Below are 26,809 nucleotides of genomic sequence, written 5' to 3'. Positions count from 1 at the left end.
GAAAACTTACATTACAGTGTAACAATTTGATGTATAAAATCCTAAAAGACTTCTGTTTCTTACTTCAGAGAAAAGTTTTCTGTACATTTAAATGCTCAACATGAAGGCAAACTTGTGAATGTGCCATAAAGAAGATGATTTAATGAGCTCAAATATATACATGTGTGCATAATTAGAGAATGACATCTCATCTGTTTGTAGTTTGTTATGAAGTATAATTCATGTTTCTACGAAATAGCATGCTGAGCAGCTGCTTCTCTCTGTTGATGATATCTCCCTGCTAGTGGAATTTGCTTGCTCTGAGCAAGAGGAAGAAATGTTTCTGGGGCATAAAAACCAAAGCAGGGGAACCGATCAAATTTTTAAAGGATCAGTTGTCTGGAGAGGGGCTGCAGAAACAAATGTATATGTGTGTTTATGTGTATGTATATACATATATATATAAGGACATAGAACAATTAAGAATTGCTGTAACTGAGATTTAGGACTGAGAACAAGAACATAGAAAAACCTATGAGTACTCAGTAACCTGGGGGCATGTTTTTCTAATTATAGTTGTTTCATTTATTTTATTTTCCTTAGAAAAGAGTTTCTCTGTGCAGAAAAATATTTGCTAGTATTCCAAGAAAATCTAATTTTTTAATGTGGGAACTATTTTAAACATTTTGGGATATTCATATTAAAGGGAATCTATTGGCAGCTCTATCCTTCAATCTTGATGCATTTGGGTATCAACATATAAGCTGCTCACTGTTCATATTCATATTTTATTTAAATATACACAAGTTTGTTTTTTTTCTGGTTACAAATACACAATAGATCTTCTTTACATGAGATAATACAGAGTTGTAACAGATGGCGATTTGACATTCAGCCTTTAAGTGCACAGTTTTCATAAAAGAGAATTAATGTTCAGAAAAAGCTTCTTCATAATATCCTTTCAGTCTCTTCCTGGCTGAACTGGGTATGAGCAGCAGAAGGTTTATGGTATAATCTGTAGCAGAACTGCACCAAAACAAAGAAAGTCATTGACTATGCAGTGGCTTCTCATCCTTTTTACAAAGAAAAAAAAGAAGGAACCAATACAAATATTTTGTCTCATATTAAGTCATAGATGTTGTCTACATCAGTTTACAAAGACACCACCATATGTCTTTATATAGTGTTATATAGTGTAGAAAACACATGTGTTATGGTTGTTTTGCATTTAGTTTCCATGACTTATATTAAAATACAGTCTTCACCTTTCTAAACTCAGTGTTCGGTGAGAATTATTTTGACAAATTTATAGAAACCATGAATTGAAATTATATCTTTTAAAAAAGGTGATTTAATTTTATTTATTTATTTATTTATTTATTGCTAACTTCTGTTTCTTTGTTTGTTTATTTGTTTTAGGATTTATTTATACCTGTGGTGGAACTTTAAAAGGACTGAATGGCACTATAGAAAGCCCTGGCTTCCCATACGGATATCCAAATGGTGCAAATTGTACATGGGTTATAATAGCAGAAGAAAGAAACAGAATACAGATTGTCTTTCAGTCTTTTGCTCTTGAAGAAGAATATGATTATTTATCATTATATGATGGGCATCCTCATCCTGCAAACTTTAGGACAAGGTAAATAATAAATATTATTGAAATATAGCTTCTATTCAAGTATTTAAAAAGTATGGGGATATAATTAATCTTAAATGCCTTTAAATTGTGAATTATTTCTTATTTAGACTATAAGGTATGCTTTGTCCTTATTGATTGTTCTAATCTATTTATTCTAAGATTGTACTAATCTATTTGTGCTTTAATTCTATTTAATGTACTAAAGAATTAGCCTTCATAAAAGTTATTGTCTCTACAAAATAATTAAGAAACATACAGTCATGGATAAATGAATGTAAAGTGAAAATGAGGTAGGGAAAATATCAGTCTACATGATCTTGTGGAACTTCTGCAATTTTTGTGACAAGAGGATCTCTAGAGAGATTAGAAAAAGACAGTTCCTTTTGAAGTGGAAAAAAAATGTTTTTTTCTTTGTTTTGTGTGTGTCTGTACGCATCTTCTCACACAAACGGATCAAAAGAGTGAAAAATTACTTGAAAAATCAAGAGCTTAATGAATCCCAGAATATAATGTTATTAGTGTATCATTCAGAGCCATGACATAAATGTCCACTTCTGGAAAGCTGTAGTTTGAGTGAGATACATTTTCAATAGCAGTGTAAATCATATTGCTCATATATTTACTACTAATATTTATCATGATAAAGAATGCAGCATATATTCTCATTCAGGAAGCATCCAGTTTCATTTTCGCTTGCATAATGCTGCTCTAAAAAAGGGATCACACAGTCACAGAATCAATTAGGTTGGAAGGGACCTTGTGGGCAGGGTTGCCAACCACTTGATCCGACTGCCACTAGATTAATCATGCCATGAAAGCCTTCAGGAATGGGGCACACGTAGCTTCTCTGGGCAGCCTGTGCCAGTGACTCACCACCGAGTGAAGAATTTCCTTCTAACATATAATTCAAATCTCCCTTCTTTTAGTTTAAAGCCATTTCTCCTTATCCTGTCACTGTCTGCTTGTTGAAAAAGTGAGTATCCCTTCCACTTACAAACTCCCTTCAAGTACTGGAAGGCCACAATGAGGTCTCCCCAGAGCCTTTTTCTCTCCAAGGTAAACAAGCTCTGCTCTCTCAACCTTTCTTCACAAGAGAGGTGTTCCAGCCCTCTGATCATCTCTGTGGCCTTCCTTGGACCTGCTCCAAAATTTCTGCAATGGAGCTGCTGATCAAACTGAGGGAAAAGAAAAGGAAATACGCCCATGTTTCCTGTGGAAATCCCTGTGGAAGCAGGGATTCATGGCCTTGGAAGAAAAGGGATAGGGTTTCATAATGTTAAATATTAAATAGCAGGTATTGATTTACTGATAATAATGTAAAAAAAATAAAGAGAGGAAGAATTCCAATCCAGAACCGGTTCTTCACAAGTAGGTAATACGTTACTAGAGGAAAATCAGAACAGTAAAACTCTTCATCTCAAGTGCAGGTTGTTAATTCTGTTTTTCAAATGCATAACATCCAGTAGATTTGGGAAAAGAATGGGAAGGGTGGGAAGACAGTGTATTTTATTTTTTATCTGTTTGCATTCAAAAAAACGTAATCAAATTTCATTTGTCATCATTTCCTTAATCTTATTGAAGGAGGTTTCTGCATGACATAAAGAAATTTCACAGTTGGGTTGTTTGTGAAGCTCATGGTCACTGACTCCATTCCCATACAGATTTGTATATCTCTGATCATTTTTCTCCTCAGATTTGAATCTTGTTGAATTTTTCAGTTATGAAGTATCTTCAGTAATTGCTTAACAGACTTAACTGGTAAAAGTGGCACTAAATGGCAGCTAAACAACCATAAATGAAAGAAAAGAATGTCAGATATGGCCATAAAAGAAAGTGCCCAAATATATACTTCTATCTTTTATTTTATTGTATATGCTTGATCAAGCATATTGAATATGCTAGATATTTGCCTCAAACTATAAATAGAGAAAATTGAGAATTTAAAGCTGAGAAGACTATATATGTATTTATATTTCTATAAAACATATTTTTATCACCTAAAAATAAAGGCAGTTTGCAGAAAAAAAATAATATTATTGTGTTTGACTAAGCTTTCAGCATATTTCATTCTTCTGAGTATTTATATCTTCTCCCAGCTGTGACCAGAATGTTCATACAGCAGGTAGGGACAGTTAGATAGCTGAGGACCAGAAACCCTAGATTGTAAATTAGTATATAGTCTGGACACTGGGGATGAACTGCAACAGAGTCCTAGGGCCCATGTGTAGGTGCAAGTGGGAATTGCAGCTCAAGCTGATCATGGCCAGGAAGGCTTGTTGGATTCCTTCAGGCCTTGATTTAATATCTAGGACAAATTAAACTGCACAAAAATAGATAAGGGACTAACTACGTGAGTTTTTCACTGACTACTCTTCATATTACTCACTGAATTACTCACTCATGTAGAAACAGCAATTAATTTTAAAACATGCAGTTAGTATTGGTGATATGATTATATATAGGTGGCTAAGAGAATGACAACCCCAGTAGTGACATATACTTGTGTTTTACTTTACAATCTATATAATTGTTAGTACACCTATTTCTTAAGAAATTCCTGAGCATGGTATTTAATATACTTTCAGTAAGTACCAAAGAGCTTTATTTTCTATTTTCTATTTTCTATTTTCTTTTTCCTCTCCTCTCCTCTCCTCTCCTCTCCTCTCCTCTCCTCTCCTCTCCTCTCCTCTCCTCTCCTCTCCTCTCCTCTCCTCTCCTCTCCTCTCCTCTCCTCTCCTCTCCTCTCCTCTCCTCTCCTCTCCTCTCCTCTCCTCTCCTCTCCTCTCCTCTCTTCTACTTTCCTCCCAATATACAATATATAACAATACATTATATATGACAATATATATATTTTATATATATATAATATATATATATTTTTACATAACAATAACAGAAAATTATAGTGCCATTATTTAGTTGCTCTGCTTCTTCATCTAGATATGCTGAATATGTGTTTCTTTTTTTAGTAGATCAATGCAGATGAAGTCTGGGTCAAATAGGTAGCAATTAGTCTTAGCTGTTAACATTACATAGCCTCCAGGTTGTTGTATGTCACATATTGCCACCCTGGTAGCTACAATAATCCTTTTCTTCTGATCAGCACACTATCATTTTCTGGTCCTTAAAATTCTAACCTTACCATTCACTTTTTTTTTTTTTTTGATAGTTTATATCTATGCTTATTAGTTACTATCTCCCAGCCAAACTGGCTACCTTATTTTGAGGGGGATCTGTTATGCTACCTTCTTTCTCCTTTTCCTCTGTGTCAGGGTTTCTGTTTACAGGATTTCCTGCATAGAGGATTTCTTTTATTTATAATAAATCTAAGTTCTCTTTCTCTTCACACTTCCTTTATCCTTAGGTTATCTATAGTGCTGCAGTGCATATCACAGTTTTCCTAAACATAGCACCTGGATGCTGTGCTATGTGTTGGCTCCATTTTGTCAGTCCAGACAGTTTTCTTGCATGTAGCTCCATGTTGGTTTATGTATGTATATCCTCATGTTCTTTGTAAGTTCTGTCTCATGTGGAAAATTTCTTGCTTACAAAACCATATAGAGACACTTACCAAATCATTTGGCTTATACTATTACCATTTCAGATCCCATCCTTAGACTTGCCCTCCAAAATATTCTATTCTTTTCACCTGCTACAATAAAAATTACTCAAGCTAGCACAATCAGTAATTAATAATAAAATTAAGAAGAATAAAATTGTCTTTTTGAGGTTTTAGTTTAAATTTGGCAGAGTCAAAGTAAAGTTGATTATTTGGATATTTTGCCTTTAAGATGTATTTCAGGGTGGAACACTTGAAATAATTCCCAAGTAATACTGACAACTAGAAATGTGCAATGCTTACTTTTTCACTCTTCTGTTTAAATATTATTTAGTATAAACCAAAAGTTGTTGATAGTTAGTGGAATTTTACTGAACATAAAATATTTCTGTAATCACCAAAGGCAGCTGTAACTTGGAGGTTTTTCCACTCAACCTGTTTTTACTACATCCTAAATAAAGGTACTTTTCTTTTCTCACCGCTATTCACTTTTTTCCAGATTTGCAACCAGAGCAGAAACAATGAGTTGACTAGAATCAAATAAAGGACTCAGCACTTTGAAATACCTCCAAATCGCTGATCACTCTGTTATTGATTTTTCATTAAGCCGATCCACTGTTCTATAGCTTTCTTCATTATTTGCATGAAAAGAGAAAACACTGAAGGAAGGAAAAAATTTCACTTGAGAATTTATAGGCCAGTGAAAAAAACAAGTAGGATAACACCATTCTCTTAAAAATAAATAAATAAATAAAGGGAGAGAGAGAAAAAGAAAAGGGCTGAGTTCCAGTAAAAAATCACTGAGGAGGAAGGGAAAAAAAGGAAAAAAGATCAGAGAGTAAAGCAGATTTGATAATGGAGTAATGGCAATTAAATATATGGAACAATGGCACCAGCAAGTAATGAGGAAAATGATGGAACAGATAATGGAATTGAATTAATTTAACCTAAAAAAATATACACAAGATAATATGTAGAATTTAGAAAACATGGTCATACAGTAGTAAATACAACAAAACCTGTAGGCAAGAGAAAAAAAAAATAAAATAAATGTAGCAGAATGTAACGATAGACATTCAAGACTTTTGGACTTGAGATGTGATTTTTGAGCAGGAAAGGAATTTATCTTCTGGAATCTGAAAAGACTACTTCATTAAGAAAATACACTGAAGCAATAAATATTTAGCATTTTGATTATAAAAATGAAAACAGAGAGAACAGTTGCTTACATCAAATAAGCTACATTCTTGGGTATATTTTGATAAGATGTTACATTTCTAGATACCCACTGAAGGTGAAAGGTAAAAAAATTAACTAAATCTGATGAAAGAAAATGCTAGCTTAGAAAAGGGAGAAGACATGAATTTATAGGACTTCCTGATATGACCTTGACCAAACTACATTAATCCAATGTGCTTCCATTTTCGCATTGCAATGTACATGTAATACAAACCTACTTCTAAAGGTGTGACAGAAACTTAGATTGTTAAAATCTATACACAAGACTGAAGTAATTTTGTTAGTTAAATACTGGTTAATATTAAAAAAATATTAAATTAAATCTACAGAGAGAGAAAAGTTTAATTTATCCTATGTTTAACTACACTAGAATTTTCTATGAAATAAAAAGGATTTGCTTTCTTGCTCAGAGTTTAAATTACTTTCTGTATGCCAGTCTAAACACAGTACTAAAGCAATATATAAACTTACTGCATTTTGCAAACAGAGAACATTCCTTGTAAACTTTTCCTTATCCCTATAGTTATTTTTAAGACTATCCAAAAAAAATCTGTTCTTGGTCAAATGTTGTTTCTTCTTATCTATGGCCAACAAGAAACCAATAAAGATAACTGTTGCTACAGATTGCAAATAGATCTTCTCAAAATCCTTTACAGTATTATTAAAAAAGTTGATAAGAACAGCACTCTAGAGTAATAAGCACAGAGTTTTCAGAGCTTGTATTTTTAGTAGAATGCTGGCTGTTAGAATAAGTGAAATGAAAAGGGCAAGTACACTAATCATGGAATCATAGAATCAATCAGGTTGGAAAAGACCTTAAAGATCATTGAGTCCAACCACGACCTAACCATACTACCCTAAATCTAACAACCCACCGCTAAATCATGTCCTTGAGCACCACATCCAAATGCTTTTTAAACACATCCAGAGATGGTGACTCAACCACCTCCCTGAGGAAATTATTCCAGTGCTCAACAGCCCTTTCTGTATAGAAGCTTTTCCTGGTAGCCAACCTAAACTTACCCTGGCACAACTTGGGGCCATTTCCCCTTGTCGTGTCACCGTGCTCTTGTCAGATGCTTGCCTTTCAGGTATTGGAAGACAGCAATAAGGTCTCCCCTCAGCCTCTGTTTCCCCAGACTGAACAGCCCCAGTTCCTTCATAGGGCACATTCTCTTGACCTTCACAAATCTTGTTGCCCTTCTTTGGACCTGCTCCAGAACCTCTAGGTCCTTTCTGTACTGACATGCCCAAAACTGAACACAGTCCTTGAGTTGAAGCCTCACCAATGCCAAATACAAGGGCAGGATGACTTCCCTAGTCCTGCTCACCACACCATTCCTGATAAAAGCCCAGATGCCATTGGCCTTCTTGGCCTCTTGGGCACACTGGCTCATATTCAGCCAACTTCAGTATTCAGTATATCAATACACCAAGTTCTCTTTCCATCAGGCAGCTTTCTCGCCACTCCTCCCCAAGCATGTAGGGTTGTCTGGGGTTGTTGTGAACAAATGCAGCACCCGACACTTCGCACTACTGAAACTCATATAGTTAACCTTGGCCCATCAATCCAGTCTATGCAGGTCCCTCTATAGTCCCTTTCTCCCCTCTGGCATAAATGAAGTAAAAAATGGGGAGTGTTGTGAAGGGATAGCACGTATGCAGATAATGTTTCTGATAGGCGTTTGTTACATTTATTTCTGTAATATCAGTAATTTAGGTGTTGAGTAAGACATGACAGAAATGAGAAGATGAGAAGAGGGAGATTCTATAAAGCAAACCCAGACAAACTCTAAAATGGAACTACTGCCCAAAACTCTTGAGTGAAAGCATTTGTACTTGCAGAATCTCTCTACAATATAAATTTTTGTATACTGTAGTATTCACACTATCACTTTGAGTGTACCTGTTTGTAAATTGCTGAAAGTATTGTGCAGTATTGAACTGCTATTTCTTTGTAACCTGTCTTCACAGAATCTGCATATTACTGACTCCATAGACACAACCTTAATGAAAAGGTCTCAGGGACATGTTAATCAAGCTAATTGCCTCTCATAGATGTTTGATTATTAATTGCTGCAAAAACATTCTTTGCCTAGACCCAACTGCATTGTAAGTTAAAGCAGATCATATGAAAATGAATCATGTTTCTCATGGTATCCGTTAATTATTTTTAAGTCCTCTATGGATTTCTAGTAATTATATGAAACAAAAGTCTATTTAAATTTAGAATTTAAAAATTATTTTGTATATAAATTTATTATTAGTCATAATATTCACCCATACCAACCAAAGAAGAAGAAAATCAAGCAAACCCTTTCATTGGGGGAAAAAAAAAAAAAAACAAACACAAAGATGATAGAAAAAATGTTATTCACTGGACAAACAATTTTATTTATTTATTTATTTATTTCCAAAAGAAATCCTTTATAAAGTACTATAAATAATTCTGTTTCCATATACAAATATTATGTTCCATGGCTTAATCTTGATGTGTATTAAAAGATTGTAGTTAAGGTTATGGATAGGGCAAAAAATTAATTCTCTGTTTTATCATTTAAATGAAAACCAATTTATTTGATTAGGTTTATTCCTCAAATATTAGCTTTAAATGTATTTCTGAATTCTTTTTTCACAATATTTTCACCACCAAACAATTCATATTCAATGTCTTATTCCATTCCACATTTCTTAAGAAAATTGTTTTATCATTTTCTGTTCTACATTTCCAAGATCACTATAATTTAATTTTCCTATCATATTTTTTTTAATTTTATTTTTTATTATTATTATTATTGTTTGCTACTTTAAATTCAGTCTAGGAAATTATCACACTTGAAGATTTTTTTAAGATCTTATAATTGCCTTAAAGAAAGTTACAGAAAGTACTCAATGAAGCTTTTATACACCCTGAAATAAATTTCAGTCTGGTTTCTGTTTGCACAATAGTGCATTCCTGAGATGTTGCTTCACATAATTTGGAAAAAACAAGATTCTGATAGACTTCTGCTTTTTGGTATACTGAGCTTTGAAACTGCATTTGACAGAATTGTCCAGCATTATGTAAAGGACTTTAAAAAAATCTCAGCAAAAGTCACAATCTAAGAAAAATACTTCTCTGAAATGACTGTGGTACTGCAAGCACGGAATTGCATTTATCTGTGTAGTAAAATGTTGAATTCTCAGAACATAATCTAAAATAATTTTTCATGATGGACTTTTCTTAGTGGTGATGGTAGAACGTACTTTGTATGAAGAAGCAATACTTTATTTTGAAAGGACTGTCTTTAAGAGTGGAGCAGTGCAGGTACACAGAAGTGTATTATTTAAACTGTAAATGTAGTTACCTAGTTACTGCTGCAAGAATAGTTCTAGTTATTTCTTAATATTTAAGGATATTAGAGAAACATTTTCAATTTTTGGAACAATGGTAGTACACTGAGCAATTTATTCATCACAGAATGGTGTTATGAACTACATTGTCAGGCTATACAAGAAATTGAGAATAATATTCTACTTGTGCTTTTATTGTTGTCAAGGGTAAACTACCTTTTGTTCCAACACTAATGACTTTTGGAATGACTACCTATGTTTATCATTTATTAGAAAAAAGTATCTATATAACTAAAAAGCTTTGTACTTCTACATGCTAACTAGTTCGTCTCAGACGAGTTACATTTTTCAGGGGCCCTTTATGTATATTAAAGTAAGAAGACTGGTATCAATTACTCAGTGATTATAGACACCTCTTATTTTAATGGAAATATATAGAACCGAACTGTAAAGGAACTAAAGATGAGACTAAAAGCCCATGGAGATGATTGTGAAGTTATCCAGTGATTACACAAGGAGTTCTGAAATAAATTGAAGAAAGACTTAGAATTTCTGATGTGTACAGGTTAAAATTACTTGCCTGACTTTTTTTTTTTCTGTTTATACTAGATTTAAGTGGTTTGTTGTCTTTTCTGTAAGAAATAATTCCACTTATCATTACTATTTATTCCTATTCCCATCATATCATAGGAATGGTCTGAAGAGAGTACAGTTTTAAAATCATACTTACTGTAATTTTATTTGAAAATTTGAAACTTAACTATGCTGAGAGGAGATTTTTGCATTTCCTAGAAAATCTGCCCTTTATTTTTGTGAGGATAAAAAAACAAATTGTCTACTTGCACCGATATTCTGTGTTGAAAAGAGATTAGGGAAATGAAAAACCACATTTTCTAAGTCTGAATTTTATATTTTTATTTTTTTTTTCCCAGGGAAGGACTCTCATTTTCAATTTTAATTCAATATATATTTTCTTTAAAACTGCTTTAACTTTCCTGTTATAAACTGTAGAAATGTGAAAAGTTTGCTGTGACTTTTTAGTAGCTAAGAATCTCCATCTCTGAAGTGATTTATTCTATTTGTTGTTGTTACGCAATGATGTCTCTATATTTAAAGAAAGTGAATTTTTCCATATAAAATCACAGATTCTGAACTGCATGCAGTTGAGAACTGGATGCAGATACCTTTTCCTCCTTCACCTGCCTTCCCTACTACAATGTTAACTTTTTACCAGAACAGCAATAACATGATGACAATAATGTCACAGGCATTGTTTCATAGATAAATTTCAAAGCTCATGTAGAATTTGAAGATGCTCTGGACATTCCCAGTACATACAATGGTGATAACTAAAATATGGCATCTCTCCTTTTACTATTTTGATATTTTCACAAGTTAAGTTAAAGTTACAAAAGATAATTCAACTCATTTAAAAACTTGCTATCACTTAAAGAAGCAAATCTTTCTCCTGTTTTCCTTTGACTTTGGCTGAGTGATCTTTTCCTTTGATTCTGTCACTCATTGGACACACCTTTGTCTATATGCTTCCCTTTGCTAACTGATTTGACTTGGTTTTATTTTTAAATTTTTAAGTTCTTCACTAGTTTGGTTAGATGAATCATTTCAGACAAAAGTGTTCAAAGAACTGTGAAGTCAATGATAGAACCACGAGTAACATGGAAGAAACAGAATTCTCTCTTCTGATGCTTAGAAAGCTCCAAGATCAGTACTGTAGTATTCACCCTAACACATCTTTAGGAGGAGAGTACACTATAACATTATCATGTTTCAGCTAGAGGCTTAAAATAAGCAACATGTACTTCATTATTTAAAATAGTAATAATAATAATAATAATAATAATAATAATAATGTTACTTTAAGGACCTCAAATATTTTTGATAGCTGTAGAAGTAATTCTTGAAATATGTTTTATTCTGATAACTTTTCCTATCCAATAACCAGCTAAATTTTTACCACAGGGATTTTTAAAAATTGTTTCATATGGTAGTGAGATATGGCTCTCTCACTTAAAATTTGAAAATTTTCTGGCTATTTTTGATGTGTTAAATTAAATTTACTGTTATAAGAAAAGTAATTATTTTTAAATCTTCTTTTATTTATGATGCTAAAAATGAGTGAAGAACTGTCTAATTAAAGTTTCACATTAGTAATGGATACTGGGAGGTTTTAGAAATTCAATTTGTGAAGAAAATAATGATCAAGCCAAAACCTCATGAGTAATTTATTGTTTAGTTAAAAGCAGCTGCTCAATTAAAAATCTTAATTTTTGCCCTGTGATCATTACATGAATAGTTTTGCATTTTGTCAGGGAAAAAGTGTCATTTTCAGAAAAATTAATTACTTCATAAATCATATGTTGATTTGTCAGTGAATTTTTGAATGCATTTCTATTAACATTTTGAGTGAGATTTAAACTTGAGCACTGTTAGACCTTTCTGCTCTATTTTGTTTATTTTATATGCTATTAAGGCAAATGTTTACTTGTTTTAAACTGATTGAATAGGCATATAAAAACACAGGAGCTTCTCCTATTCATATCTGAATTGGAATTCTTTTAAAATTATGGATGGCAAGAAACAAAGACAAATTTAACACATGTTCCCTAACCCACACTTTGTTGGCTCAACTACACTCATTCTTTCTTATCTCCTCTATCATCCCCTACCCTGAGTGGTGCAGGAAGGATGGGGAAAGAAGAGCAGTGGTTGGTTGATAATAACTCTGCTCTACTTCTCCTTCTGGCTCATACTTTCCCTTGCTCCACTCTGGGTCCGCCTTGGGCCACAGTGTAGATATTTGTACCACTATGATCTGCACAGACTGTAAAATCTGCTTCAGTGTCTGAAGTACTTTCTTACCCTCATTCTTTTCTCACACTGGCATTTGTAGAGCCACTTCCCACATTTTTTTCCTCTTCTGGTTTCATTGGGAAATAATTGATTTTCTTTGTCATGTCTGGTATGGTGCTATGTTCTGACTTTAGGAGAAAAACAATGTTGACAACATCACAATATTTTAGTTATTCCTCAGTAGTGTAGTACAGAGCCAAGAACATTTCACCTTCTCAAACTGAGGGGGGTGAGAGAGTCCAGAGGAAACTAGGAACTGGGAAGGGATAGAATCAGGATAACAGACCTAAACTGGCCAAAGAAATATTCCACATCATATGTGATTATGTAAAAATTATGAAACTGTGGAGAGTTGGCTGGGGAAACCAGCCCCTGCTTAGGGTCTGCCTGGGCATTGATCAGATGGTGGTAAGCAATTTCACTATGTATATATATATGATTATCATGAATTATTACCATTACTATTATTTTTTCTCTTCCTTTTCTGTCTGGGTAAATTGTTTTTATCTCAGATTATGAGTTCTATTTTGTGTTTTTAATTCTGTCCACCATCCCTCTGGGAGGGAGAATAGTGAATGAATGTCTGTGTGATACTTAGCTGCCTGCGAGGTTAAACCACGGTACTGTTTTTTTTTTTTTTTTTTCCTGAAACGTCGTGTTGCCTGTAGTTAATTGAATGGGTTGTGGCAGTCGGCAGGGTCCACAGGGGCCCCTCGGCCCTTGGGAAACCATGGCAACAAATGTCTTGAAGATAAGAGAGAAGAACAGGTTAGACCAAATAAGGATGAAACAAGACATGCCACATGTCCATTGGTCAGAGATAACGGTAGTAGCCCTGAGGCATGGGGAAAGTTTTAAGAAGGGTGTGCTCCTTGCAATTAACGCCATTTTGCCGCTCACCGTATTGGTGTCATGAAAAGCGTGCGAAACTGACTGGGGCTGTCGGAACACTTTCACAAGGGGACTTCAGTCAGGGTCGCCGAAACAAAGGCGACAGTTGCCTATCAGCATATTACCCTTTTGAAGATTTGCTTTCCCAGAGGCACAACTACCTGGTGTCTTCCAGATGGAAGCTGCTGGAAACGGCTGAAATCAGCTGTCAGACAATAGCCTCTTTTCCCAGAGACTCTACTGCTACCAAAAGCTTAAACATGAAACAAATGCCCATGTAGAACACACAAATTACAGAGTGAGTCTCAAATTAGTTACAATAAAAATCAAGCAAATTAGCTAGAATTTTTTTCTTGAATCACAAGATTTTTTGTCCCTTCTACAACCAGCAATTCTTTCATTGATGTACTGCTTGGTTATTAACTACTGTTTCAGCTCTTTTTGAATTGCTTTGATAGATAATTTTTGGATTTATAACTTTTGGCTTGGTAAACAAACTAATTCAACAAGAAAATTGACATTTTTCACTCAAATTTCATGGGATTTTTTTATTATTATGTACAGATGGGTAGCTTTTTAAATTAAAATAGTTATTTTCTAAAAGTATAGCAGAATGCTATCCAGGAGTATGATCTTTGATTATTTGAGTATTACTGAAGAATAAATATTGAGACAATTGAAAAGGTTTGGAGTAGGAAGGATTAGAAATGAACATATTGCAATTTCAGTTGTTTGAGACTACTTTACTTTCTAATACATTGATGGAAAAATAGTTAAACAAATCTGCCAAAAATGCAAAAGGGTAAGTCATTATTTCTGTATCCAAAATTCACTAAAAATGTGAGCTGTGATTTTATTTCCATCATGATGCAATCCATCAGAAGTCCTTTGGAGCATATTTGAACCTGTCTTAGATTAGAAACTGTTGCTCCTTGACATTTTTGCCTGTGATGTTCTTGGAACCTGCTATTTAGGTTCAGCCTGTTATGATGAAAACTTGGAATGTCATGGGTGCATAGATAGATCCAAGAATATATGTATGAAAAGTCCACATCAAACAGTTAAATTAAAACTAATTTAGCTCTGACAGTTATTAGAGAAATCAGAATTACATCATTGTGAAAATACTGCTGATTTGATTGCCCGTATTGCCTAAAAGAGAGTCTCAAATAATTACATATTTAAATGTATATGCACAATATAAGCAGTAGTTCTTTGCTCTCAAAAATTATTTGATTTCATTTTATTTTTATTTATTTGTTTGTTTGTTTGTTTGTTTGTTTGTTTTTGTTAGGACTGAACATCATTTTTACCATTCCTTTATTTAAATAAATAAAATATTTAATAAAATATAAAATTTATTTATTTATAAATAATATAATTATATAATATAATATAATATTATATATATATAAAATATATTATATTATTATATATATAATATATATAATATATTATATATATATAATATAATATAATATAATATAATATAATATAAATATAATTTATAAAAATTTTATAAAATAAAATAAATAAAAAATGCACCCCAAACATTGCTAGTTATGATGAATAACCAGCAGAATGAATTCTTTGTCAAAGTGTGTGATGGTGATGATGATTTTTTTCTCCTCTGTCTTGGGTTAATTTGGGGCTCTTTATACATGATTCTAAACATATGTCATGTACTCTTTCTTTTCTCTGGCTCTCAGTTAAGTAAGTATATCTGTTCTTTACAGTGGAATGATTGCAAAAGCACTGCCAGATTCATGTTACTGAAATTATTTTACAAAGTGTCATAATTTCCATGCAAATACTATCTAAAACCTAAATACATTTTATGTCTTCATATGATATACTAAATTTCACCACTTTTACTACTGGAGTTTCAGAATTTCTACATTTTGAATGTTGTTTGGAAGAACATCTGATTTTTTTCTAAAGTAGAAGATCTGAATGAATAAAGCAGTTTCTCACCCTTTTTCTGTACTTCCGGAAGAGTCTGTTGACTCAACCAGATATTTCATATTATCACCCAGATAATTTCAAATTTCCAATTCACAACTTCAAAGTCTACTTGGTATTGACATAATGCATTCATTTCCCATGAGTATAAAGAACCAGTCAAGCTTGAGAAAATACCCGTGGAACAAAATAAACTTTATATAATCATGCATGAATTCCATGCTATAGAATTTCAGTCCATACATTTGCAGACTTTTATTACTTTCATTTGTACTTTCATTGAATTACTTTCATTCTGCAACAGTTTGATCAAATGTTCCAATCAAATCTACAACTGGATACTATTCCAAATTTAATTTGTTTTTTTTTTTTAGAGTTGAGACATGAAGACGTATTCTCAAACTCTTTGTAGGGATAGTACCTTAGATGCCATTACCACAGGAGCCAGTATAAGTTACTTTTGGAATTTTATTATATATTTGAGAAAATACTGAATGAACATCCTCTAGAATCAAACATGTAAAGAGCATAAGAACTAAAAATAAAAAATAAATGCATATCTGCCCTAGGATGTTTGTTTGTTTGTTTGTTTGTTTGTTTATGCTAAAGTAATAGAACATAAAGAAGTGATTGCAGTGTGCACAAGATGTATGTATATTTTGAATTCCTAAGAAATATTGCCTGGTCTCCAGTTGTTTCACTTCATTAGGTATTTCGAGTTAGAATAAAATATTTATATAAATGAAATAAAGTACGCAAATGGAACATGAGATAAAATTGATGTAGAGATAAGGGAAGGGAGGGGAGGCAAGAAAGAAGGAGGGAGAGAGGAGGGACAGGGAGGAGAATCATCACCAATCAGAATCTTTCATCTACTAGAGGAAATTTGAAGTGTTGTTAATATATGGATGACATCAGCTACTTTTCCATGTGTTCCATCAAGAGGTTACTTTTATCAGGGCACTTTCTTACAGGTAACCAGCTAGCAGTGTCTGCTCTAAATAAATAAGTGACAATAAGACATATAAAAATAGGCATTTTACTGTTTCCCTGATACCTTTGTCTTATTATGGACTTATTATGGACTTGTTATATTTCATTTTAAATGGGAAAGAAAATCATTCTAGCTAATGTTTATGACTTTTTGTAGAACTTTACATAGAAATGAAACTTAAACCCTGAGGTCATGAGCAGCAGTACACAATGAGTAATACTCAGATTATCACACTAATAAATGAATTCAATTGTTTGAGCAGAATATGTTAAATTTCTTTTTGAAAATTTGTGGTAGCTTATTGTGATATTATAGAAGAATGTTTTTAATTTTTATTTATAAAAATTCTCATTTTATATCCACTAAACCACAAGTAAAGAACTGCTAATATCATGTAAATTTCAGTATATCAATAAAATTAAACAAGTCTGTACCTTTCCAAGTAAATGTAGCATAACGATGGTGACAAATGTCATGTATCTGAAAGCAAAATGGTATAAAGTGTCTCTAATAATAATTTGTTTTGTAAAGGAACCATAATGTTTGCCATGCTAATAAATCTTTAGCTTAAAAATCTCTTCCCCATCAAAACTGTGCGTATGCACCTCTCATAAAATTAAATACTTTTACATAAATTTATGCTTCTTTTCTGTGGATACACGCTTGTGGCCCAAACTAACTTCAAAGATATCAATTGAACAGAGTGCTGCTAATTAAACATCTATTCAAATTATTGTCATGATTTTATGTTGGTCAGCTGATTTTTATATGATTATATTTACCAATTAATTAATGTACTTACTAGGTTATGAAGAAGCTAATCATAAACTAACTTATATTGAGTTGTCAAATAATTGTGTGTATGCCTATTTGGAAGAAGTAAAAATTTTATTAAATTTTATTATTTGAAAAAATATATGCTCCTGCAATTAAACTATAAACAATGTGCTTATTATATCCCAAATATTCTGTGACTAATACTCAATCTCTCTTTATTAACAAAAGTTATTTCAGCTAGTCATGTTTTAATGAAAATATGGCAAAACCAACTGCAGAATGCTGGACATATGCACTAATGACATTAGACATATATAGATCTGTATATACCTCTCTTGAAACATAATTTCTACTTTTACTATATTTTTCTAATTTTGATAATCATGCTGTGAGTTAAATTACCTTATTATTTGTCTTTCATAACTGTCATGACAGTAATCAAAAATAATGAATGATAGTGTTCAGCTACAAATACTTGAAAACAATTTAATGATAACAATTAATTTAAAAAATCAGCCTAAGCTACACAATTTGCAATACAAAGCAAACTGGGCTCTAAAAGTGTGTCCATATTTTGCTGGTGAGCTTACATAACAAAATTGTTTAACTCTCTCTTTGACTGGAAAATACTGTAGGATTTGTTGTCCTGATCTGAACCATGAATAGTATATTTTTCTATAATATCTAAGTCATTTTAAAAAAATAAATACTGTCATAAGTACATCAAACAAAAAGAATTTGTAGATTTGGCTATTAGTAGTGCATATTAGCAGCACTATTACACAAATGTCTTTTTATTTGTATCTCACATATAGTGGATTTAATTTAAAAAGAAACAAGCAAAAACAAGAACAGCAACAGCCAGAACACTGCTAAATCATCAACGTCCTAGCAAGCCTGTAATTCACTTCAAAAGATCTTTCTTTATGAATCATGGCCCAGTTATTTTTCTCCTACCACTACGCTTCAAACATAAGTCTCTGGAAAATGAATAATTCAATAAAAGTTTGAACATAATCCTAAACAAAATGGATTGTCTTTTTTTTTTTTTGTTGATCCACTGATAACCTAGATCTTTTTTTAAAGTCCAATTTTTATCTGTATCTTACCATCACCTCTTCCAAGCACATTTTTCTCAAGCCAATGTACTTGCTAGTTCATTGTACATGAAAACCCCTGAAAATTCATATTTTCTCAAGTAATTAAAATACGTAGTTTTAAGTTGGTTTCAGTGATGAAATGAAAAATATCCTGTAACATAGTTTTATTTTTCAATTAACTGTGATTTGTATTATTTTGTTTTGTAGGTTAACAGGATTTCATCTTCCTCCACCTGTGACAAGTACAAAATCTGTGTTCTCGCTGCGCTTGACAAGTGACTTTGCAGTTAGTGCTCATGGGTTCAAAGTTTACTATGAAGGTAAGATATTCTAAACAAATTAAATAAGCCTATGTAAACACGCATGCATAACTTTATTCAAGTTATGTTTACCACTTATGCAGTCACAGAAATTTGTTGACTTTAATCAAAAATCTAAAAAGAACTTTAACTCATTATAGAATCAATATTAGAATGATTTGATTTAGAAATTACCTTAAAGGTCATCTATTTCTAACACACTAGCCGTGGCCAGAGATGCTACTTACTAGATCAAGTTGCCCAGGGCCCCATTCAACCTGACCTTCAATACCTCCAGGGAAAGGCAATCTGTACCAGTGCCTTACCAAACTCCATGCGAAGAATTTCTTCCTAACATCTAATCCAAATCTCCCCCCATTTTAATTTTAAACCATCCCTGCTTGTTCTATCACTCTCATGTTCTATCATTCTCATGTAAAAGCTGGTCTCCATCTTGTTTAAAAGCTCCTTTTAAATACTGCAGTGAGGTCTTCTCAGAGCCTTAACTTCTTCAGGTTCAACAATTTCAGCTCGTTCAACCTTTCTTCACAGGTGAGTTGTTCCAGCCCTCTGATCATTTTGGTGGTCCTCCATTGGACATACTCTAATGGTCCCACATAATTCCTGTGCTGGGGGCACCAGACCTGCATGTAGTACTCGATATAGGGCCTCACAATGGCAGAACAGAGGAGGACAATCACTCTCTTTCTCCCTGTTGCACCTCCCTTTCTCTTTTGATGCAACCCAGGATACACTTGTTCTTCTGGGCAACAAATGCATACTGAATCATAGAATCATAAAATCATAGAATCATAGAATAACAAGGTTGGAAACAACCTATTAGATCATCTAGTCCAACCGTCTTCTCATTACCACTGCTACCACAAGCTACTAAACCACATCTCGCAGTTCCTCATCCAGACACCTCTTGAATCCTGCCAGGGACGGTGACTCCACCACCTCCCTGGGCAGCCATTCCAATGCCTGACCACTCTCTGAGACAAAAAGTTTTTCCTCATGTCCAGCCTAAACCTCCTCTGATACAACTTGCGGCCATTTCCCCAGGTCCTGTTCATTGCCTGGGAGAAGAGGCCAAATCCCTCTTCACCACAACCTACCTTCAGGAAGTTGCAGAGTGCAATGACGTCTCCCCTGAGCCTCTTGTTCTCCAGACTAAACAATTCCAGCTCCCTCAGCTGCTCCTCATAAGACTTGCGCTCCAGAACCCTCACCAGTTTTGTTGCTCTTCTCTGTACATGCTCAATGTCTTTACTGTAGTGAGGGGCCCCAAAACTGAACACAATACTTGAGGTGCAGCCTCACCAGTGCTGAGTAGAGGGGGATGACCACCTCCCTGCTCCTGCTGGCCACACTATTTTTAATGCAGGCATTAGCGTATGGCAAGAATTTCATCTTGAAGTCCATCTCTGCAGGGCTGCTGACAGTGAGTTCTTGTTTCAGTCTGTTCATATATCTGGGGTTGCTCTGATCCAAGCATAACATCTTGCTCTTGTCCAAGTTGAATCTCATTTAGTTCACATGAAGTCACTTTTCAAGCTTGTCCAGGTCCCGTTGTATGACAACCCTTCCTTCTGTCACATCAACAGCGTCACTTAGCTTGGTGTCATCTGCAAACTTGCTGAGGGCACACCCAATCCCGTTGTCTATGTAATTGATAAAGATGTTAAAGGGAAGTGGTCTCAAGGCATACTCTTAAGGGACTCTAGTTGCCACTGGCCTCTATCTGAATATGGAGCTATTGACTGCAAGTCTTTGGATGTGGCCATCCAACAAATTCCTAATCTCTCTTAACTCTTCAAATCCATACCTCTCCAATTTAGAGATATTTTATGGGATCATATCAAAGGCTCTGCAAAAGTCCAGAGGTATGGCATCAGTAGGTTTTCTGTTGTCAACTGTTGCAATAACTCCATCATAAAAGTTCACCATTTTTCTTAGGAGCAGTCTGTTTCTTGGTGAAGCCTTACTGTCTGCCTCAGATAACCTCCTTGTCATGCATGCGTCTTAACATAGCCTCCAAGAGGATCTGTTCCATGATCTTTCCCAGCACAGAGGTGAAGCTCACCAGTCTGCAGTTTCATTTGTACCTTTCTTAAAAATGGGAGTGATATTTCCATTTTTCCAGTCACTGAAGAATTCACCCGACAGCCATTACTTTTCTAATATGATGAAGAGTGGCTTGACAATTACCAAACCAATTCCTTCAACATCCTGGTATGCATGCCATCAGGCCACACAGACTTGTATGTGTTACTGAAATGTGAAAGTTCATAGTACTGTATGCATATTCAAGAAAATATCTTGTTTATGATCTAGCTCATTTTAAACATGTTTGAAAAGCTGGAATATATGATCCATGCAGTTTTTATAATTTTCTGGCACTGAGGCTATAAACTGTAACATATTTACATTATATTTATTGTTTTCCTATCTTTTTAAAAATTAATTAATGAAAAGATATCTTTCTGCTTTGGTTAAGTGTATTTGTTGGCAATCCAGAAGCTGAAGTGAACTTACTGGAAATGCTTTGAGGCTATTGTTGAACCCTCCTTCACCTATCGGTAATAGAGAATTAATCTCTTGGATCATAAATATCTGAATCACACACTGATAGCTAGGAAAATATCCGAAAAGACAATTTTTCCAATTTGCAGACAAGGTAGAACATAGCATACAAAGTAGAAATTTAATCTGTGTGTGACCAGATTTGGCTGGATTATAGCTACTTCATGGTTTGTTCATTTTTTGATTGTCAGTAACTTTGTTTTCCAACAATGTGATTAGAAAAAATGTTTTCTATAAATGTAATTATTATGAAATATTTACTATGCAAAATTTAGCATACACCCTTCTTATGCGAATTAGAAAATGTGGAGTAATTTTTATCAGTGATCTGTTGCCATAAATAGTCAAATTTAACTTCACTCTATGTAGTGTCATCTGCTTCTCCCATATGATTTTTGCAAAAAGGTCAGTACTAGCAAAAAGAGTATTTCAGTTATGACAGAAAACATTTAAAACTAAAATGCAGGATCAGCAATGACTGCACAGACAACTAACGCCTCACATAGTTCCTTTCTAGGCTAAAAATGTCATGATGATTAATAGAAATCTAGCTCCCAAATCACTGACAAGTATGAATAAATATTACATTCAATCACAGAAGTCAGTATTTTAGAACAAAATATAAACGTGTTACCTTTAATTTGATGTTTGACTATATTTTTAATCTGATGTTTTGTTCCATAAAGTCAGCAATACCAAAATCAATAAAGCTAGGCATGAAAGTTCTAATTCACCTCTCCTATGGCTAGACCTACTTCTTTGAGAGCTGCACTAAGGCAGATATTTTTTCTTCTTTCTCTTCCTGTTTTTCTGACTTCATGTGAGGCTACCTATCTTTACACGCAGTTAGCAAGGAAATGAAAACTTATTATGTTACATTCATTTCATGCCCTATTCCTTGACATGAGAGAATAGATGTATTTAAATGATAATTACTTCAGAGCAATCTCCATTTCTGTTCTTGTACTCTTTTTGAATGTGTATAACCCTGCAATCAACATTTTCAAATCTGGTTCTACCTAGCATTCAATTTTCAACAATTTTGATTGCCCACTAGCTGCTTGTTAGCTTCGTGATGAAACATCTGCACACACAGTACTCCTAAATATCAGGCCACACACTTAAGTGCTTCATTATGGATATGCAATTTGAAACCTAAGACAGAAATGATTAGCAACCCATCAATGCAATGAAGTGAAATCACAGTCAGAGATGGCGTGAGAGGGAAACATGAGCAATCAAAGCGTATCTTTGAAGGGAGCATATCCAGGTATAAGATGAAAAAGAAGGAATATATCTTTCACAATCAGTGATCATTTAAAATGTTTTCCTTTGAAATGTTTGAAAATGAAGCACATAAAGAAATCAGATTTTTTACTACCTTGAAAACAAAGAAATAGAGTGAAAAGGTCCTGCCAACATCTCTTTCTCTGATCCACCATCATCCTTGGCAAAATTTCAGTTGAGCTGAAAGTTGACATTTGACAGAGACTACAGAATTCATGGATCTACTGTGGACATTCTTGGCATAAGAGAACTTTTTCTCAAGGGAATAGAAAAGTTAATGCAAACATATAAAATGATATAAATCACAGAAGCAATGGAGTCGGCCATCATATTTCTCCAGTCAAATTGAGTTTACAGTAGACCACTGAAAAACACATTCTGACCTCTACCCTCCATAAGCCTCAGTCTTAATCCTCACTCTTTTTCCTCCACCTTTCCCTCCTGTCTTTCTATCTTCCATGTCAAGTGAAATGTTTGGATAGCTTTGATACCATTGTGCATTTACTACTTTAAGTTCATTTTCTCAATGATTTGAGGAGAAAAAAAAAAAAAAAAAAAAACGCATCAGAGGAATATACCTTATACAGTGCAATAACTCAGGGGAAAAAAAAGAAGAGATGGAATGAGAAAAATGTGAAAGAGGTTACTAAAAACGAAAATACTTCACTTAAAGTAATGACAAAAAATGGTGAAGTACATTGAAAAATAAAGAACTTTTAAGAAAGATACTTGAGCTACCATAATTTCCAGCTCTGTATATATATATATACATATATTTATCATTTCATCGCTGACTAGTCATGCAGCTTTGCTAGATGGAGTGAGGACTGAGGGTTATACAGGTCTACTGCTTCTATTTATTTTTATTTTTTGCATTTTTTAATTTTTCAATTTTTTAAATTTTTGTTGTTTTTGTTTCCTAGAGAGCATGCTAGCATCTCTATCTTTTATTTTTTTCCTAGTAGCTTCCAGGATCTATGTGTGGGCATTGATGTATGGAGGAGAAATGCTACAATTAATCATCCATTTGATCATTTAAGTTAAGTCATGGTGTAGGTTTGCTCTTTATATATTTTTGTAAGAATATTTTGGTTTGTGAACAGTTTGATGTCCCAGTTGTCTCAGTTGTCCTGAGAAATAAAGACAGCTTTGCTCTTTGTGTCTAGGGAGGGAAAACACAGCTACTAAGAAAGAAAGAAAACAGCATGTTGTACCACATAGCTAGGGAGTTCAGTGAGCAAAGTTTTGCTTTGAGAAGTGCTTTCTTTTGTTTTTACTGGTTTATTTTACAACTATTTAACAGGTATCTGGCATAGTAAACTTACTGACTTCATTAACATTTTTCACGATAATGTTTCTAAATCTTTACTTGATTTCAAGGTGAAGGGTATTTTTGTGCTTTTCTATTGATTATGAGAAAAAAAAAGAACTTCTTTTGTAGATTATTTTATATTGAAAACAGAATATCCTGTATATGTTTCATATTTATAATAGTATTATCAAATAATATTTGCTTTTTTTTTTTTTTTTTTTTTTTTTTTTGTACTGTTACAATACTTGTTAAAGTTGAATTATAAATTATTATTAAACACCATAAATAACGAAGTGGTTCTGATGTTTCTGTTGGATTGGCACTATAGGAATTTAGGAATTTTGCTGAAAAGTTTTATAGATGAGCTCAAGAGCAATGTTAAAAATATCAAGATTTATCTTGTCTTCATCGATGATGGGAGAGAAAGGCCAGAAAGAAGAGAACAGATGGTGCTTATTAACAAAATAGAATTTTCATTTAATGACTTCTAGAAACCAATCATGCATTTCTTTCATCAATATGAAGAAAAATTGGTAGCTGATGTAAAGAGTTATTAAAGCATGTAGTCCTACTAGTAGGATTAAATATGACAGGATGTTGATGATAAAAATCATTTTGACACTTGGTGTAGATCTAGAAAATGTGAATAAATAACATAATTCATTTTTACCTATTCTGCATATCAGAATAGAGTAACGTGGCAATAGATAGTCTAAATCTCAGATTTAGTTAAAGTACTGAAGTCTTATAACAATATCATTAATAATTTCATATAAAAATTGTATTATTGCAAGTAATTATTGTTTTATGCTGTAATGATCTTTGTAAAAGGAGCTCTGAAAGAGCAGTTGTCAGGTTAGAGTCGTAAAGGCCACAGATTTTAAGCTGTACAGTTTTCTTTAATCAGACTTACTAACAGGCAGATACCATAAGTATCTGGGTGGTGTTTCTGTTTTGGGTGGGGGGGAATGGAGGGGGCGGGTGTTAGATTTTGCCATATACATTTTGGTATATGTGCTGAGATTATTTCAACAAGCCCTTAATAAAAATTGAAGTAATTGAGTTATCTTTGTGTTTCTTATAGAGAAATTCATGAATAAATGGATAATTAAAATAAAGACAATTTAAATAATCTAAATATTTATATTTGCCATATAAATTCCTATTTTTCAAAAAGAAAATGTAATGAAAATAAGAAGGAAATATAAATTTTGAATATTTACTTCCATTCAACACATTGGAGAACAAGGTAATGGAAAGTCCTAGTGTTTCTTCCTTTTGATTGAATATATGAACATCTGTTACATCTTCTAGGAAATCGCACACACACACGCACAAAAATCCAATATACCCTTACTGGACTGAGAAACTATATGGGAACAGAAAATGACAGTGTCTGGTCAGAGGTCTGCATGTATTACTTGCAGTATCTGACCCAGAATTAGAATGGTTAGGTGTTCAAGGAAATAGGAAACATGAATGAAATAGAGTAGTTAGGCCCTGGAACGGGCTGCCCAGGGAGGTTGTGGATGCCCCGTCCTTGGACGTGTTCAAGGCCAGGTTGGACGGGGTCCTGGGCAACCTGATCTGAATGTGTATGTTTGGTGGCCCTGCTAGGCAGGGGGGTTGGAACTACATGATCCTTGAGGTCCCTTCCAACCCAGGTGATTCTGTGATTCTGTGATTCTGTGATATCAAGTTTTGACTTGAATATATAACACACACAATGTATCAAGAAAGTTATTGGCATATTAGGCAGTACTATGTTTTTCTGGTACAGAGAAGGTGAGGTTACTATCTGCAACATTTTAAATAACTTAGTAAATAAGATCAAGTCCAAACATGACCTAACCATACTACCTCAACAACCTTTCACTAAATCATGTCACTGAGCACAGCATCCAAATGGCTTTTAAACACATCCAGGGATGGCTACTCAACCACCTCCCTGGGGAGCCTATTCCAATGCTTAACAACCCTTTCTATAAAGATTTTCCTGATAGTCAACCTAAACTTACTGTGGTGCAACTTAAGGCCATTTCCCCTCACCCTGTCACTTGTCAAGCTTCACTTATTAAGCTTCACTTAAAAGTAAACTTTTAAACTTCAATTTTAATCTTCCAGTCACTGGCTCTTGGTCTGGAAAGTTACAGGGCCCTTAATTTTAGCATCTCTTTGTTCTTATCTAGGCTCCTAAATACTGCAATAACATTACGTATTTCAGAGTATTTTTTCTCTTTATTATAGTCTTTTTAATCTTAACATAAAGTGTTTTGTTCCAGATCATAAATTATTTTATGATATTCTTTCATGCTATTCTTCTGTGTTTTCATCATTTTGTTAGTCATTAATACTAAACGTGTTTTCTATTCTGGGAAGTGTAGTAATTATAATCATTTGAAGAATAGCCCTTTTCTACATTCACATCTCAGTCTGAAACCATTTTGTTCTCCTGAGCAGTTTTTTCTTAGAATCATTGAAAATTTGGCTCAAAGCTCATGAAGTTTCTTATCCAGGTTGCATGAAGCAAGAACATCACGCTGGTGATAAATCAAGTTACTTGTGACTTTCTTTAGTTGAATCCTGCAAACCATTGAGGCTTCCTTAGTGTCTCGGAGGAGTGTACTGATGTTGCATTACTCTCCAGGGAAAAAAGCTTTCTTGACAGAATCACAGAATCACGAAATCACAGAATGGCCAGGGTTGGAAGGGACCTCAAGGATCATGAATGTCCAACCCCCCTGTCACATGCAGGGCCACCAACCTCACCATTTAATACTTGACACCTGGCCGGAACCTCTCAAGCTGCTATCTGTGGACATTGACTTCTACTTCTTTATAACTGCCTTCAAATTTTCCAAAGCTTCAGCATCTGCTTGCCCTCAAATGTTTATCTGATGGGATCTCAGTCATTCAATTCCCATCAGTTGATATACAAAGTTACTTCACTCCATACTAGACATAGCATTTTTTTTGTT

At 33.8% G+C, this 26,809-nt stretch overlaps 1 protein-coding gene across 2 annotated transcripts in view; it reads left to right on the top strand.

Annotated features, from left to right (window-relative positions):
• The window catches only part of CSMD3 (CUB and Sushi multiple domains 3), a 512,773-nt gene that overhangs the window by 74,225 nt on the left and 411,739 nt on the right, over positions 1–26,809 (top strand). For both annotated transcript variants that reach the window (XM_052703606.1, XM_052703607.1), the window contains exons 2-3: positions 1,399–1,621; positions 18,555–18,667. In XM_052703606.1, the coding sequence (XP_052559566.1) occupies positions 1,399–1,621; positions 18,555–18,667 (336 nt within the window). The remainder of the gene's footprint in view (positions 1–1,398; positions 1,622–18,554; positions 18,668–26,809) is intronic.

The sequence above is a fragment of the Tympanuchus pallidicinctus genome, unplaced genomic scaffold (assembly GCF_026119805.1).
Source record: "Tympanuchus pallidicinctus isolate F22 unplaced genomic scaffold, pur_lepc_1.0 scaffold5, whole genome shotgun sequence".
Classification (NCBI taxonomy): domain Eukaryota; kingdom Metazoa; phylum Chordata; class Aves; order Galliformes; family Phasianidae; genus Tympanuchus; species Tympanuchus pallidicinctus.
The sequence above is the reverse complement of the archived record's forward strand: the minus strand, read 5'-3'. Positions and strand labels throughout refer to the sequence as shown.